The 17,345-nt window shown below is 39.4% G+C and overlaps 1 protein-coding gene across 1 annotated transcript; it reads right to left on the bottom strand.

The window, feature by feature from the left end:
• Positions 1 to 645: 645 nt before the first annotated feature.
• LOC121521521 (protein FAM222B-like) lies at positions 646 to 16,773 on the bottom strand. Its single transcript, XM_041805578.1, has 3 exons — positions 16,659 to 16,773; positions 11,000 to 11,127; positions 646 to 8,068 (listed from the first exon to the last, which is right to left on the bottom strand). The coding sequence occupies exons 2-3, from the start codon at positions 11,079 to 11,081 to the stop codon at positions 6,060 to 6,062; spliced, it is 2,091 nt and encodes a 696-aa protein (XP_041661512.1). The 5' UTR covers positions 11,082 to 11,127; positions 16,659 to 16,773; the 3' UTR covers positions 646 to 6,059.
• Positions 16,774 to 17,345: the final 572 nt, after the last annotated feature.

Below are 17,345 nucleotides of genomic sequence, written 5' to 3'. Positions count from 1 at the left end.
AGGGTTAAGAATAGCAAAACAGGTAGGAAAAAGGGCCAAAAGAGGTTAAAAAGTTGCAGAACCTGGCAAAAATGGTGAGTGGGTTGAAGAGAAAGTGAAGAAAATTAGCAAAAATGGGCTCCTAAAGTGAAGAAGAAGAATCAATAATTTGAACATCAGAACCCAAAATATAACTTGACAACACTTTTTAGCTCTAAAATGAAGTAACTTATCCAGGATGCTTACACCAATGCTGCTGATCCAACACACAAACATTTATCTTAATAAGTCACAGCTGGGCAGGGTCCTTTCTCTGGGTTCTTCAGGGGTCCAGCCAATTCTGAAGGCAGGCCTGGTCATTGATAAGGATTTAAGAAAATCATCAAGAGTTCCAGTATCAGTAAAAAAAAAAAAAAAAAATCATCTATCTTCTTCCCTGCTCTTCATAGTTTTTGAAAACAGTAATTTGACATATCTTCCTGATTAATCCTTTTAGAACAACTCTAGTTTTGTGTTGAATTTCCTTCTTTATGTAAAAAGTTCACAGGTTTTGTTTTTCTTTTCTATACTTTGTGATTAAGTGGTTAAGTGAAATATTAAACACAATTTTACACTGTAAATTTGCTGTACATAAAAAAGGCACTTATAAAAACTTTGTGTTTGCAAACTTTATTTTGGTTAGGGGGAATGTTTGTGCAAGACATTTTATTCCTGAAGGTTAGGCAAAACTGGAATATCACATTTCACAAAGTAGAAAAAGTAAGCCCCCCTCCACCACCGTTCACAACATGAAATATCTTTAATAATCAAAGATAATCATATTAATCAGGAGTAAAAATAAATATAGAGAGAATTGTTTCATACCTGCACTCAGTAAATATTGCCATCTCAGTCAGCTGACATGGTGAGCTACAATGTGCTTTAGTAGATTCGATTCTTACAGTGTGTTGTGACTTTCTGCATGATAATACTGTGAAATGAAACCACAGAAGTTATGCTGTGGGTTAACCATGCAGGTAGAAACAATTCACTCTAGATTTTTAATTCTCTGTTCACATCTTAACACTTCAACTTCACAAGGTTTTCTTTGACCGTCCAAATGCAGCTCTCCTTTATGTCTCCAGGTTGTTGCTTATTACTGTCAGGACACCTTAAGTTCCCAAAGCAAGCTTGCAGAGGCTTTTGGCTGGGGTGGTTACAGAGAGGGACGCTTGGTCACTTTGGTCAGTGAGTCAGCAGCAAACAGTTCACACATCCCGACAGCGTCTAGGAATCGTGGCACACTTCAGGACTTCAGTCCATGACACAGTATCAGTAGTTACACTAAGTAGCTTGGTCCCCCATCATAGATTAACTTTGTGCACATTTGTTAGTGTGCACACCTGTGTGCAAGTACCCAAGCTTAACATACACGCACGCAAGCATCCGCTCACACACTTCTCCAAACTAAGCCCAGTGGAGGCACTTCATATGAAACTGTAGAACCTGACTATGTCGGGCTGTAACGAGGCAGTTCAAAATAAATGGGGCAGGTCTCTCAAATTGTTTAGTGTTCATTTCTGAAATTAAGGAACCAAAACAGGCCTTGAAAGTGTTCGTCTTTAGGCCACTGTAGGTCAGACCCCTGAAAATCACTGCCACCGTGAAAGCTGGTCAACTCTTGTGTATTTAATCTAATAATCTATGCAGTGGTTCTCAACTGGTCTGAATCTAAATAAATCCAACTATTAGCTACACTGCTTCTCCTGTTCAAGGTAGCAGGAGGCTGGAATCCCAGCTGATGGGGTTACATGCTGGACTGGCCACCTGTCAATCGCAGAGCTAACATGCAAATAAGCAGTCAGGCCCACGCTCACAGGCAATTTAGCATCACCAATCAGCCTAATGAGGAAGGTGGTGGGAGGAAGCCAGAGTACCTAGAGAAAACCCATGCATACACAGCAAGAACATGCAGATTCCACACAGAAAGGCTCTCTCTCTCTGGGGAGATGGCCATGTGGTTAGGTCGCAACTGGCAACCCATATTTGCGGGCAGCCCAGATTCAAGTCCTACCCATGACTCCTCACGTGTCTCTACTCCACTCTCTCATCCGTGTTTCTGACTTTATCCACTGTCCTCTCTAAATAAAAGCATATAAAAGAAAAAAAAAAGAAATAAAGGCTGTCTTTGATAGGGAACATTCTTGCAGTGAGGTAACAGTGCTATCCACTGAACCACCCTTCTGCCCTTAAAGAGAAATTGCCACCAGAATTTCTGGAAACTTCAATCAAAACCATTTAATGAACAATGTAGTAGTTTGGTGTGCTAGTTGGTAGAGCAGGGCATCTATTCAGTCCTTAACACACTGGTCCCAGAACTGAAGCTCAATCCTGGCACTGTTGGTGTACATCTTCCCTCACTCTCTCTCCCCATATTTCCTCTCTTATTAGCTGTCCTGTCCAATAAAGGAAAAAAAGCCCCCAGAAAATCGTCTTTAAAGAACAATGTTGCAGTTTGGGTTTAAGGTGGAAGAAAACAAGATCTACAAATAAGGTTGGGTATTGTTAGGGTTTTTTCTGTTACGGCTGCTGAATTTATGCTTTTTATATGGTGATAGTGCCTAAATTGTACCTGAATCGATAGATTCAGAGAAAAGAAAAGCGTTTAAAGTCGGCGTTTGAATAGCAGCTGTTTGGGTATCGTAATTGTTTTGTAGGCAAATCTTTAAAATACGCCAGTGGAACATGGGATAAGAAAAGGAAACCAGTGTAAAAGCAGAATTCCTATACTGGCGTTGCATCAGAGATTAAAAAAAAAAAAAGTAAATGTGCCAGTCAATGTGATTATTTCCTCGGTAGCAAAAAGCAGGCAGACATTTAGGTAAAACAATTTAAAGACATTACACTCAGATCACATAAATCACACAAACTCCACAATCCATTTCTTGCCTTTCATTTGGGCTACCAAGGGGTGGTGAGGGATGGAAATCAAATATTTATATCTGTGTTGTAATTTGGTTCAATATCAGATGTGTTGGAACCGGTGCCATATTTTGATGTGCACCTCTATTTACAAAGCACATCATTACAGAAGCTCTGGGAGGACATGCATGCCTTAGTTTTTTTTTTTTACTCCCATGATAGCATGTATATTTTGGTTGTTTTCTGAAGAGATCAAGAAATTTAGACATTGCCATTGGAAAGCCAGATTAGTTATCCAAAAATAATGAGATGAAGAAGATCTCAAGAGAACAACCAAAATGTGCTTATTATAGCAATAAGGATGAGTGTTGAAATACGGTGCTGACATGGTACTGGTAACACATGTGATACTGACTTGGCGGAATACAACAGAGATGTGGATGCTTCATCTCAATACCCTGCCACGCTAATGCAATCCCAAATAAAAGACAAGAAATACATCATTGAATTTGTGTGATTCATGTGTTAAGTTACACCGATTTCCTTTTCTTCTCCCATGTGGGACTGGCATCTTACACAGATATTTCTGTGAATCAGTTATGATACCCAGACAGCTTTTCATTCTCCAGCCGACTTTTTCAACGGATAAAAAGTACTGATTTAACAATGGTATCAACTCTACACAGCAAAATGGAATAAACTAAGGTATATAGGTGGATGTCTGCTCAGGGCTTCAGTACACCACAGACTTTCTAACATTGCTTTGAGTACAGGTATACGTTTAGCTCCCACCAGTTGAGAACCACTGCTTTACAAGAAACATCCTCATTTCCCAGCATTTGAGCGGTGGCTTTTTCATCCTGCACCCATCCCCTAAAGAGGGACTCATTTTCACTGATACAGCCCATACATCATAACTATTCATACACATCCACACACAAATCATACTAGTGTGTGTTAAGATTGAAGTCAATAGCAGCTTTAAGGGGCAGGCACATCAAAAATGAGAGCCAGGAAAAAAAACAAAAAACAAAAAAAACCCAACAAAAACCAAAACTGCCATCAAGAAGAATGAAGACCAAAATCCAGAAAGGCTACCGCTTAAATCTTTGCTGTTTTTCCTCTAAAGATGATGCCTCATGTTGCCTCTTTTTCTCCCTTTTCTCATGAACTTGATTCTTAGAAAAACTCCAAAGAAGGAAAAACACAGAGCAATGTGAAAGACATCAGATTAAAGCGCGGTTGCAAAACTCTTATTTGCCTCTGAGTGCAGACTGTTCAGTTTACGCTATCTGCGTCACCTATGGCACCTAATGTGAAAACACCTATGGCTTCAGGATGCAGTGGTCCAAAAACAAAATAACAATAAATTAAACTATATAGGAATATTTAATAAGTATAACAACTAAAACACAGTCCAAAGACTTTAAAATAACTGCTTCAGCCCTGTTCTACACACCTATTTAATCTGCTAAATACTATTCATATTTTACTCTTAAAATCATCTGAAATCCTTGATAGATAGGCAACAGTTTGGACAGTAAGGTGGGTAATTTTTAACACCATGGCAAGCATTATTACCTTAATATTTAAGGCAACATTGCTTTAACCCCTCCAACTCGACACGCCAAGATCACCCAATGATCTGACAGCACAGATGTAGAGCCTGCTTCAAATGAACCAAACAAAAAAAGAATAACACAATGAAGCCGTACATACTACAAATCCTGCTAAAGAATGTCAGATAGGCTTAGTATCATGTAGAATATTTCTGTGACATTTAAGGCTTTTTTTCCCAGAAGGATTGAAGATGTAGAACAACGTATGTCCAGACAACATCAACCCGAAAAGACTCGAGGAGGAAACGGGTCCAGAGCTTCATGCTAGACACATCTTACAACACACAACCTGCATTCCCACTTTTATCTTTATAGGTAGCAGAAATACAACACAGGGCTGGTGATTTGTAGACGGAAAGCCCACCACAAGCCACACAGATATTGTCCACGTCACATCAGTTCACTTGTATTACAGTAGTAAAGTGGTGAGGAAATGTGTCAGAGGGGAAATGAAGCGTGTTCCCAGCTTGCATTATTTGAAGTACTTGCATGCTTGCAAGTGATCAATTTGCTTTCACATACTAAAACACAAACATTATTGGAACATAAACGGGATGCTGTTCTCTTTCACATTAGCTACAGACAAATAGGGGAGTTTCTGCTCCTTTTGCCAAATGTTAGGCATAACATTTAAAAAGTCATTTCTACAATTCAAGTAGGACCATCTAGAGAAATAAGACAAAAACACGAAATAAAAGAAAAACTACCTCAAAACAATTGTTAAATAATACACACAACAGGGCACTTTAGACCTTCTAAACCTAGAAAAACTACTTCAGAAGTTAAATAAATGCAGAAATTGAGAATGTTGCCGTGTTTGCGAGCGCTGGCTTTTCAATTTCACTAAAATTCTGCACAACAGTGACCGCCAGCTATTTCTGCAGCCAATATTCCCCCACGAGACGATGCACAAACTAACAGGACCAGTCACGGGGGAAGTTTCAGAAACCATGTTGTATTTCTGATAGTGTTTTAGTTCTCATCTCTGCTCTTTAACAGACATACACCTCAACTATAACAGTGAGCTCTTGGGACATAAACCGTATAAACAGTCTTATTAATTGCATATAATGTAACCGTAGTTAAATGGATCACAAACCTGTTAAGAGGATAAATAAATGCGAATAAAAGACTTCACACAAGACATCCTAAATGTTGCCTTTGGGCAGTTGTAAGGCCACAAATGCTGAATAAAGTTGAGTTGTTCCATGTCAACCTATGAAAAGCACTGTGACAATCATGGCAAGATGCAAATTAATATGTTAAAACACCATATACACATGAAGAAAGAGCAGCACATCCATGCCAGTGATGAACACAGGAATCCTACTCGATGTTGGAGAACAATCTCTAAAAACCCTTCATCTGCAACAAAGGTATGGCATGGCTTAAGACCTGAGGAATACTTTGAAAAATCACAACCTAGAGGGTCTACAAATCAAGCTCTGGAGCATTAAAATGGAATTGATCACTTGCAAGATCTTAAAGAATAAACCACAGTAGCTGAACGTAGCTATTGAGAAGAACTCAGAACACACCATAGGGGGGAAAGTGCACACTTTAGCGGTAGCCTGGATGATGACTGTGGAGACCTCCACCGTTGTTTGGGTCCTGAACTTGGCCCATGGCTGACCTGTGCATTTTCTGCATCACATCCATGCTCTGCTCCTGGAAGCTGGGCATTTGGAAGTCCCCTCCTAAAAAATCCACATTCTGCATCAACTTGGACTGGCCAGAATGACCTTCTTTTCCTGGCCGGTACTTTGCCCCTGGGATGCGGTCGGTGGTGGCAGCAGCTTGCCCTCCCTGGAAAGCCACTGGGAGGTCCTGAGGGCCGGATCCATTGTTACCTGCTGTGGCTGGGATGTTGCCCCATGATGGCTGCATGTAGTGGCCATTAATGTAAGGCATAGAACCCACTGGGCAGTTAATAGGCGATGATGGTCTTGGTTTTTCTGCCGGGTGTTTCAGAGAAAAGGACTGTGCTGTGTTTGGTAGCTTGTGGGGGTAGTTGAGGTTTCCAGAGGGAAAAGAACACTCAGCCGGAGGCTCCATCCTCGGGTTCTTGCATGGATGGGCCCCCTCAGGGGGCTGCTGCATGTGGGCCAGCTGATGTTGGGCCCAGGAGCGCTGCTGCTGCTGCAGCTGCTGTAGTTGTTGTAGATGTTGGTGTTGCTGTAGCTGTTGTTGTTTCTGTTGATGTAAATGATGCTGAAGCTGCTGCTGCTGCTGCTGTAGGTGTACCTTCTCTGGGTCTGTGTGAAAGGCAGGTATACTGTTAGTAGCAGCTGTAGTGGGCTGTGGATGTAGAACAGCACTAGAAGTCTGAGCTGTAGCTTTGTCTGAGGGTCCCACCATGAGACAGCTGGGCACAGAGCCCAGACCTGGATGGTGAGAGGACACCCTTGAGCTGGCGTTGATCAGCAGGTTACGGCTGATGGGGCTGGGATTTGCAATCTGACCCTCACAGACTGAGGTGGTGCCCATGCCAGCCCGTGCCTGGCACATCTGGTTGATTTGGTGCACAATGCTGCTCAGGTCGCCAGGCCTGTTCTGATGCAGGCTGGCTGCCATGGACAGTGGGATGGTGGAGGTAGATACAGTGACATTTGGTGGGGCATCTGCGTCAGGCAGCTTCCGGGATCCATAAGCCCCTGGTGGGGGCTGCTGGAGGCTATTAGGTATGGTAGGAGGTCCGGCACCCACAGCTTGGGGAAGGGGCTGTGAGCTAACTAGACCCTGGGTGTGCTGCAGGTTCGATAGCTGAGCTCCATCAGACATGTGGCGTAGGTCCTGAGTCACTCCTTGCTGTGAGAGTAAAGCTTGCGGAGGGGCCGTCTGATGCTTGAGTTTCTGCAGATGAGAAAGATGCTGCTGTGGTACCACTGGGGGACACGTCTGGCTCTGCTGCTGCTGTAGAGCCTGAGTGTGAGGCAGACTCTGCTGCCTCTGTATGCCTTGTGGGAGAGCCAATCTTTGCTGCTGGGAAGTCTGAGCCTGGGTTAAGCTCTGCTGCCGCTGCAGAGCTTGTGAGTGAGCCATGCTCCTTTGCTGTAAAGCCTGTGGGTGAGGCAAAGTTTGAGGCTGCTGTAAAGTCATTGGATGAGGCAAGCTTTGCTGTTGCTGAAGAGCCTGTGGGTGCATCATGCCCTGCTTCTGGGCAGCCTGGGCCCCTGGGTTAGATGGGCCTGGCAGGTGAGGAGCAGGCTGAGGGAGATTTAAAGTGCTTTGAGGGGCGTAAGGCCCACTGTGAGGGTTCATGACGGCTTTGTGAAGCTGCCGGGTGCGGCTACCGTCTAAATCTTTGATGACACCTTTGGCTGGTGCGCGGAGGACAGCCAGAAGGCCCCTACTGGAGCTGACCTGAGAGGGGTAGGGACTGTGGCGCTGACTGGATGAAGAAGTGTCAAGCCCGTTGACTGTGCGGCGAATGTGCTTCCTCTGAGGTACTTTGACACTGTTGGGGAAAATCTGAATGGTAAGAGGGTTGTTGGCAACTTTCTTAGCATAGGCATCCAACTCTGCTGGGGTTGGATAGCTGGCAGATCTCATCTTCTGTGTAGTTTCCCCTGCAATGTGAATAAAGTCAGTGGTTAGGTCTTTGGGGTCAACGATACATCACATCAATCTCAAGTGAAACATACTTTACCATGGAATTAATTTTAAATCTTTGTAAGCTACATCACAGCTCTTCCTCCTTCTGCTCTCTGTAACCATTGAAGCTAGCAACACATGAAAAAGCTTGTTTCACATTCTCTAATTGTAGGTTGGAGCAAATTAGAAATATTATTTAATCTGGAATACAAGTCCTTCTGCATGACAATTTCAAATTCATTCAGCAGCGTCCACAATGGGCAGATTCTGTGCAGCTGTGTGGCATCTGTTTCTACTGTATGGAGTCTGTGCATCTACTAGATATGATAGTTGAGCTCTCAGTCTGTGGAGATTGTTGTGAGACAGAGTTGCTCAGCCCTCCACTTGTCATTTACTAGGCAACTATATACTTCCTGTTTTCTTTAAATGCACTGTTAAGTCTTAATGAGGTAGAAAACAGGCTAAAAAGTGGCATCAAGCCCCCATCAAGACCTGTGTTACATATTCCACCATTTTCTGAGCAGTGAAGCAGCTGCTTGCAATACACAGTGAATACCGCATTAGGTCTCGTGCCAAAATGTATGGCAGGTGGTTAAGTATACTGAGCTGTTATTTTCTCTGAATATGTGTTTGTTCCTTCAGCATACTTATCATGCCAACACTTGTTACAAATACCTATGATTTGCAACTTACAAGAAATATCATTATATGACTCTTAAAATTTCAGTCACCTCTGAACTCAACATTTAGTAGGTCAGTAATTATGACATAATGCAGCACAATTACACCTTGTCATGTAAATCTTAGTGAATAATGAAGAAATAAGCTGGACCCCAATTTATCAAACTAGCTGGTAGAAACCAGCACAGATTTGGGTGTAGAAATCATCTTACGACGAGGTCCATGTGTGATTTATGCAACGCACATGCATGGCAGATAACAGTGCACCACTGACTTGTTAGTAAAGGCAGCAGCTGAAAACAATTGTGATTTAAAGGGATACTTCAACATTATGGCCCATTGCCATAATCCCTGTAGTCTTAGTAATAGGTTCGTTTCCTTTAGTTGTCGGTGCAAGCTGTTTTTAGATCTGGGGGGCTGATATGCCAGCTGCTCAGCTAATGCTATTGAGACCTACGGTATTTCCGGCTTTCCCTCATCAAACTCATCAAATACACAATCCAACAATGCCAAAACACTCTCGTGGACAAGTTGTGACCTGCACATTCACCACGCTATAAAATAATCATGGAACATTATGAGACAGAGTTATTTTAGAGGCAAATGCAAAGCCGGAACTACACTCTAGACATGGCTGCTGGGCGGAGTGATTTCAAAAGCGCACGTTTAGTGCAGGTACTTCCGTCAACAAAACTTGAGAAGAAGTCATTTCTGCTACGTCCAGCCAATGATACTCCAGGTGAAACCAAGTAACTACGGCATTGCCTGAGGTGCGCACTGTGTCACTCTGCCCAGTGGTTTACTCAAGAAGGTAGTTCCGAGTATTTGCTTCATATGTCGTGATGTTACATAATTATATGTTATTATTTCATAGCGTGGTGAATGTGCAGGTCACAACTTGTCCATGAGAGCATTTTGGAATTGTTGGATTGTGTATTTGATGAGTTTGATGAGGGAAAGCTGCAAATACCATAGGTCACCATAGCGTTAGCTGAGCAACTGGCATATCAGCCCCCCAGATCTAAAAACAGCTTGCACTGGCAACTAAAGGAAATTAACCTATTACTAAGACTATAAGGATTATGGCAGAGAGCAAATTTTGCCAAAATGTTGAAGCATCCCTTTAATTAACACGCCCCTATAAATTCACGGTTCAGCTGGCCTCTCCCCTAGAGTTTATGACATGTAGGTTAGTAATACATTGTCCCTTTATTATGGTTTAATGTCAGAGAAGTAATGTAAAATTAAATATTTGTTGTTTTTCAGCCTGAAAATGCCATTAAAGAGAATCACAAACCACACGTGTGGAAGGAAATCACTGCTGTGATTTACAGCGATGTTGAGGAAAGTCAAACTCCGCCTGATGTTAGAATATTTAATTCATACATCAGTGATAGGCCAAAATAACCTGTACATGAATTTATCACAATTTTGCTCATTCAGACTGCAACATAATCAATATTTTTTATATCTGGGTTTTAACAAAAAAAGCATACTTTGGCTCTTAAAAAGAAGCAGCACAAAAAGGAGGAGGCCAGCAAAAAACTGCTCCAGACTGAGAAGAGAGTGGCTGCGATACCTCAGGTATTGTTATTATAAATACAGGCTGGTTTTAAGTGGTGAGAGGTAGATGGTGAAATGTCGCTTTACAGCGGAGATAAACTGCTTTCTTCTGACTGTTCATGAGACTTAAAGGGACTTAAGAAAGTCGATATTTTTTCCAGGTAATATTGCAGTGTACAACTGAACTAAGAATTTATGAAGACAGCCCATCTATTTTATTTTTAAAATAAATTGATAAAGAAATATTTTTCATCAAAACATATCAAATACAAAGAAAATCCTCACAGCTTGCAATGCTCAACATAATTCAAAAAGCAATGTTGCTCACTGGGATTGTTAGAGGTTGCTGTGATGTTAAATACATTTTAATGCTATTCCTAATCTGACACTGCCTGATTCCCGCTGCACAGTGAGTCCACACTGAGTTAAAAACATGCGTACACAAGCTGAGACCTGGTGTGGGATTTGAGCGTATCATACACTCATGTCTGGATTGATAAATGCTGATCTGTGCGTGGAAATGAATGCATACCCAAAATTCTGCCATGTGCATGTTTGATAGAGGTTAAAAAAGTTGAGGACAAATTGGCTGTTTCTATGTGCTACCATAAAGACACTCTGGATGGATAGACCAACATGTGGTGCTGGAGGAGAGCACTTACATTTCTGAAGTCCAGTGTTCATCTGCGTATGGGAGAGAAGTCGAATGGTAGGGTCACCTGATGCTGGCAGACAGGCCAGCATGTCACTATTCCACTAATGCAGCATGAGACACCTTCCCCTCACCATACTGGGAAGAAACAGAGTGGGCATAAAGTCAGACGCTGACAAACACTTACAGTAGTGTGAAATGACTCTGCTATTGCCTATTTCATATCCAGTTCAGTTTGACCTTCTGCAGATGGCAGGTTGTAATAAAATGACATCATGATTCTTAAAAGCAACCTCTCTCAATCACAAAGAACTCAGATGGGAGAAAACAGAAAATAAGACATGGCAGGCTGCACATGCCCAAACCATCTTTTCAGCTGATGAATAAACTTGGACTAAAACTCTGAGAATGTTCCACTGAAGCAGGTCAGCCTTTCCAGCCAGTGATGGTGAAACTGTGATGAATCATAGCTGTTTGTAAATCAATGAGTCGGCAAAATTAAATGAATAAACCCTGAGAACGCCTCGTTACTCACTGCAGCATATGCTGATTAGATTACATTTTCAAGTCAAAAGAAAAATCACATTTTTAATCAAGGAGTTAATGTTTAATCCTCAGTGTACTCTCAATAGCAGAGATGAGTGATGAAAATCAACAGAGGGATTGGCAGCTAATGATTTTAAATAAGTAATTTTTCCTGTTATTCATTATACTAAATCACATGATTGAACAAACCTTAGGAAACAAGTGTCATCCTTAATAAATTTCCCTTTTCCCCACAAAAACAAATCATATCTTATTGACAACCATGTGACAGGATTTCCCCCGAGAGACCAGGAAATTCTTGTTTTTGTTTTTGCTTGAACACTGCTGTTACAGCCTCCTTAAAGTGATAATCTATTATCAAAATAACATTTCTAATGAACTGACTCATAGTTTTTGCTCTAGTGATATGGATTGGGCCCTTGCTGCAGTAGTCACAAGCTGAAACGTGTTTTAGCCAATATCAGAGGTATTACACAAAGAGGCAGTGTTCACAACATTGGCCATTAGGCAATACCCAGAGCCACAGTGTCAGACTAATGGAAATAATCATTAGTCTCAGAGCTGCTGCTGTGGTTCTGCTGCTCCTCTCTTTCACTGGAAGAAAAGGTTTTCTTTAGTAGAAGAGTCAGCAACTTAAACTTTGATATGACTGCAGTAAAAATCAGACAATTGTGATAGCTTTTTGATATCCTGGTTATAAAAATATGAACCCCAGACACCCAGAAATTTGTTTTAAAATTCAAAAGAATGCAGTCAAATCCCTGCACACTGTACAAATACACTTCCAACATATTTATGCCATCTAGACAGTGCTCATCCTTTCTCACCAGGCAGGTTTTGGTTAAAATGACTGAAAATCTGATTTTTTAAATAGTTTAGGTACTTTGACACTTTTGATCACTGAAACATTGCTGTTGGCAAACGCGCTATAAAAAAATATATGTTTCTTTTTACATTACATCCTTGCTCTAAAGCAGGGCTTCCCAAATGTTTCAGCATTCAAAATAACAGCATCAGAGACCAGAGACTCCCACCTTTCCTGGAGGCGGTGAAAGCTTACAATATTGCCAAAGCATCATCATGTACAAACGTACATTTTAGGGAGTTTTTGAACACATTACTTACATTTAAGCACAAATCTCAGTACCTTTAGTTTTATTTTAAATGTAACTAATTTTAAGGAGTATTTTTATAACAATGGAGAAAATGTACAGCATTAAATCTTTTAGAATTGCTCTTTAAAGAATCCTGTGACCTCCATTCAATGTGTCCATTCACGACCCTCCTGAGGGTCCCAACCCCTACTTTGGGAACCACTGCTTTAAAGTAATAAAAATATCTTATGGTAGAGCTAAATCATATTCTAGATTCAATTTGTAAATGTTTTATGATTCATCACCTGCTCAAACACTCCATGCTTTAAATCTTTAAGATCAATTTCAGTAACAGTATTAATGTACAGACATTTAGTACTGTGTTGGACATGCTTGGTAAAAACATAATTAAAACTTGCCATTTCTTTTGGACTCACCTATGTTCGGCCCCAAGTAAAGTTGTTAAAAGGCTTGATACCTTGTTACTTTTTCCATTACTGTGTTTCCATGAATCAATCTGAGCTATTTTAATGATTCATTTATGAAATGGATGAATGATTACCAATGCTTTGAAAAAAAAAGTACTTCTATTTCAGAAGAAAGGCAAGTATGAGAGGAATGAGTCCATCAAAACTGCAGGGAAGCCACCTGGACTTCACTGGTCTCAGGATTGGATTATAATTATTAGCTCAACAACGATTTGATAATACCATGAATCACAAAAAGGGTGGTTAAACAGTTCATTAAATCAACAGGTTCAATAAATTTAACGTTATTTTCTGTAATTAGTTGACATTATATTTACTAAAATAAATAGCACACTCTGATGGTCAAATAAGTTTAAAAGTAAAAATCAGAATTCCAAAAAATTAAAAGAAAAAAGAAAAAAAAATCTAATTTGGACAAAAATAAATCCCATTTCATGGATCCCTACTCATTTCCAACTCTCAGCCCAAGTTTGGCTTTTGAGTGAACATGGTTTATAAAACGTACAACATTTAGCAACATAAAACAGCGCAGTGCTGTACCGTATAAAGACACAATAAATACATATACTACAATAAAACAGTACAAATTCTATAAACCAGTACAAATGCATAGTCTAAAAACAATCCAATGTTAAGTACAGCTCTGGTTCACTTACAACCAGCACTTAGCTAAAAGTTGTGAAGGATTTATAATCTGTGTTTAGTTTTTATTCAGTTAACAACTGTGTAATTTTGACAGCACTTTTTTATTTTAGTCCTAAAGATAAAAGTTTTTGAGTTTTAGTCACTTTTTAGTTACCTTTGCCCTTCATAGTTTTAGTTTTAGTCATCTTTTACCCTGAATCTGGTGCCAAATCATGCTTGTGTGTGCACCCTACAAAACCTGGGATCCCAGCTTTCAACAGCTGAAAAGCAGAGGAGTTAGATAAGTTATGCTTTGATGGATTTACCCACAGTGGAAAAATATCACAGATTTTGAATGTCCAACAAAAGATACATTTTATTTTAGTCTTGTTTTAGTCTGCTTGATGAAAACTAAACGTCCTTTATGTCAGTGTTTTTCATCAAAGATTTATCTTTAGCTGGTTGGTCTCATCTTTCTCATGGAACAAACAGAAGTGACCTCTATTTTTACAGTTTTAATCAACAAAATCAACACTGGTTGGTACCGAATTGCAGAGTTATTGCTTTTAACAAAGAAAGATAATTTTAGAAAAGACAAATCTCTCAAAACTCAGAAGGTTGAATCTTTAAGTATGTGGAAGTGATGCCAATGTCAATTATTTTAGAAGCTTTATTGTAAAATGATGAAAGATTTCTGGTAGTAGAGGGTGACGCTTTAGCCAATACTGTCATAAGAGAAAATAATAGTGTATGAACAACTGTGTCATAAGCAATTTCAGACCCGATAGAGGTGCTCAAGAACACCTAAATGGTAAACTTTAATTCATATTAAGGACTGAAGTCTTAGGTCTGAACGGTATTTAAATATCTGCATACATTTGGTATTGGCTAAAATTAAATTGTAAATATCGACATCAGATTTTGTCAAAACTCCAATATCGTGAATTTCATCTGAACACCAGGGTTATAATAGTTTTGAATTTTTCAATAGTCTTTATTTTTATTTAGTTTTCACTTTCTTTTTTCAAATTCAGTTTAGTTTTAATTAGTTTTGACTGATGGTTTGTTACTTTAGCTTTTATTTTGCAAAAATGCTTCGTTTCAGTTTCGTTTTTATTAGTTTTAGTGTTAATTTTAGTTTTTCAGATAGGGGGGAACGTCTTCCTTTTTTAAAAACATATTCAAACAGACTTCTCTTCACTTTTCATTTTATTTGTTTAAAAATGATGTTTCAATACAACTCCAGATATAAAACTGCCACTGTATGAAGTCTTAACCAATCAATTCAAGAAATTTTACTCTCCCCAGACTCTGGTGTAGATGCCAGTCAATATGGTTGTGTCAAAGACTAAAACTAAGGATATTTTCTCTCTATTTTTATTTTATTTTAGTTAGTTTTGTAAGCGCACTATTCAGTTTTAGTTACTTTTCGTTTTTTTTCTTTAAAGCTTAGTTTTGATGTAGTTTCCGTTAATTACAGGGGAACAGGGGAAATGTGACCGAATCTTTGCAAGTATTATAATTAATAGTAGTAGGCAATTTAAAAGTAGGAATTATTAAGGATGTACAGATACCAATACAAAGCCTGAGTACTCATACTCATAAAACGAGTGACTGGCTGGTCAAAATTGGAGCTAAAATTTGCAATTTGATGATATTTAATTGTAAATTTGTATTACAAAAGTAGAGGAAAATTCAAATAAAACATACAGTGAAAATAATACAAACTTCTAAAATAATTTTAAGAACTGTAATGGTGTTATCAAGTTTTCATATCTGTACTCTGTATTTGGGTACCCGAATGTAAGTACCTGTACTTGGACTTGATCTGGAAAAATATGGAATCCGTACATCCCTAGTAGTTCTGAGAAGTGTAGGGTTGCACTGTAACCTGAAAAAGTCCTGCATTCAGAACCTTGCTGATATGTTAGTATTAAGGTATAGTATAAGAATAAGGCTCAACGAAGAATAGAACTTCCTGTGCTGAATGGCTGACAGAGTGATATATACATAACTGAATATCATTAACATCACTGGGATATTAATACTGTCACGAAAACATTATATAAGAGCTTTTGTTACAAATTTCATTCATTCTTTGTGGTGTAAAACTCACATTCCTACAAATCACTAAGATATAAATATAAATCTCATGCATTAAATTATTTGATAATAAATTAAATCAGATGTATAACAGGAAGACTTCATGCAAGCACAGAATTCTACAAGACCCTTATTTATACTCACCCCTGAAAGCCAGATCCGGGCTTTTATATCAAAATGTAAATTTCTGATATGGTGACACTCCTAGCCTCCAGACTAAAGCTTCTAATCTGACTCTGCTTTACTGTTTCATCCTGGTTTGCCTCAGGATGACGCAGTGAACTGAGTGTTGTTAAAGCACTAAAGGAAGAGAGGATCTGTTAATGCAGGCAGGATAATGTGACCTTTTCTACACTCACAGGTCACACTTACCCTGTGGAGCTTTGGGATCAGCTGCCGCCTTAGATAATCTTTTGTCAGGTTTTCAAACATATCTCACCAAGCATGTAATACAATCAAACAGGAAGCTAGGTTAACTTTCAGACAGCCATTCCGTAGCTAGGTAACGTTAGCCATCTGTCTAGCAATCCACCGTCTGTCTGCTCCAGTTAGCTCACTTTAACACTAATCTGATAAATGTTTTTTGACTGTGATCACAATAAACTGGGCTGACTACGTGGCTGTAATTCGTCCAGTTGGAGAAATCGATAATGGTAAAATAACATCGTTGAATAGGTAACCTCGAGTCAAGCAGCACCACAATAAATAAGGAGCGTCTTTGTGCTTATTGTGACCAGGCCAGCTGGTAGGCACACTTTAGCTTTTCATTAAGGAAAAACACCAAAAGAACGGCTAATAAAAGGCTTATACTTACTCCGCACGAATCTACGAGTAAGGAAACTTCATTCTGTGGAGATATGACGTCGATTTTATTTATAAATATAAAGAGATCATCCCCTCTGTGTTGGTTCTCCGTGCTGCTGTCCGGCTACGGCAGCAACATTTAATACGCATGCGCAAATGCAAAGGACCCCGATTCTGCATTTAGGTACCCACGGCCAACGCCTGTCTGATAATGCCTCTGGTAGTGAGTGATGCTTGTAGATTTTGTTCTGAGGCAATTTTTTTCCCCTTCAGTAAAATAATACACAGTTAAGTCTAAAGAAAATCATTATGGCCACTCTTTTGTTTTCTATTAGATACATTTTTTTAATCTTTAAAAAAGTCCTAATTCTGATGTTAAAGTTAAAATTCAGAGATTAAGGTCAGGGTTCTGAGATTACAGTCATAATTCTGACGAAAAAGTCAGAGTTCTGGAATTAAAGTCAAAATTCTATAATAATTTCAAGTCTGAATTTTATGGAGAAAAATTTTTAGATTAAAGTAAAAATTCTGAGATTAAAGCTATAATTAAGATGAAACTTTGAATTCTAAGATTAAAGTAATAGTTTGAATTCTGGGGGGAATAAAGTCAGAATTCTGACTTTTTCTTGGAAGTCTGAGATTAAAATAAAAATTCTGAAATCTCAGAATTAGTGGCGAAAAATTCTGAGATTAACAT

The sequence above is a fragment of the Cheilinus undulatus genome, linkage group 2 (assembly GCF_018320785.1).
Source record: "Cheilinus undulatus linkage group 2, ASM1832078v1, whole genome shotgun sequence".
NCBI classification, from domain to species: domain Eukaryota; kingdom Metazoa; phylum Chordata; class Actinopteri; order Labriformes; family Labridae; genus Cheilinus; species Cheilinus undulatus.
This window is presented reverse-complemented; position numbering and strand designations above follow the sequence as displayed.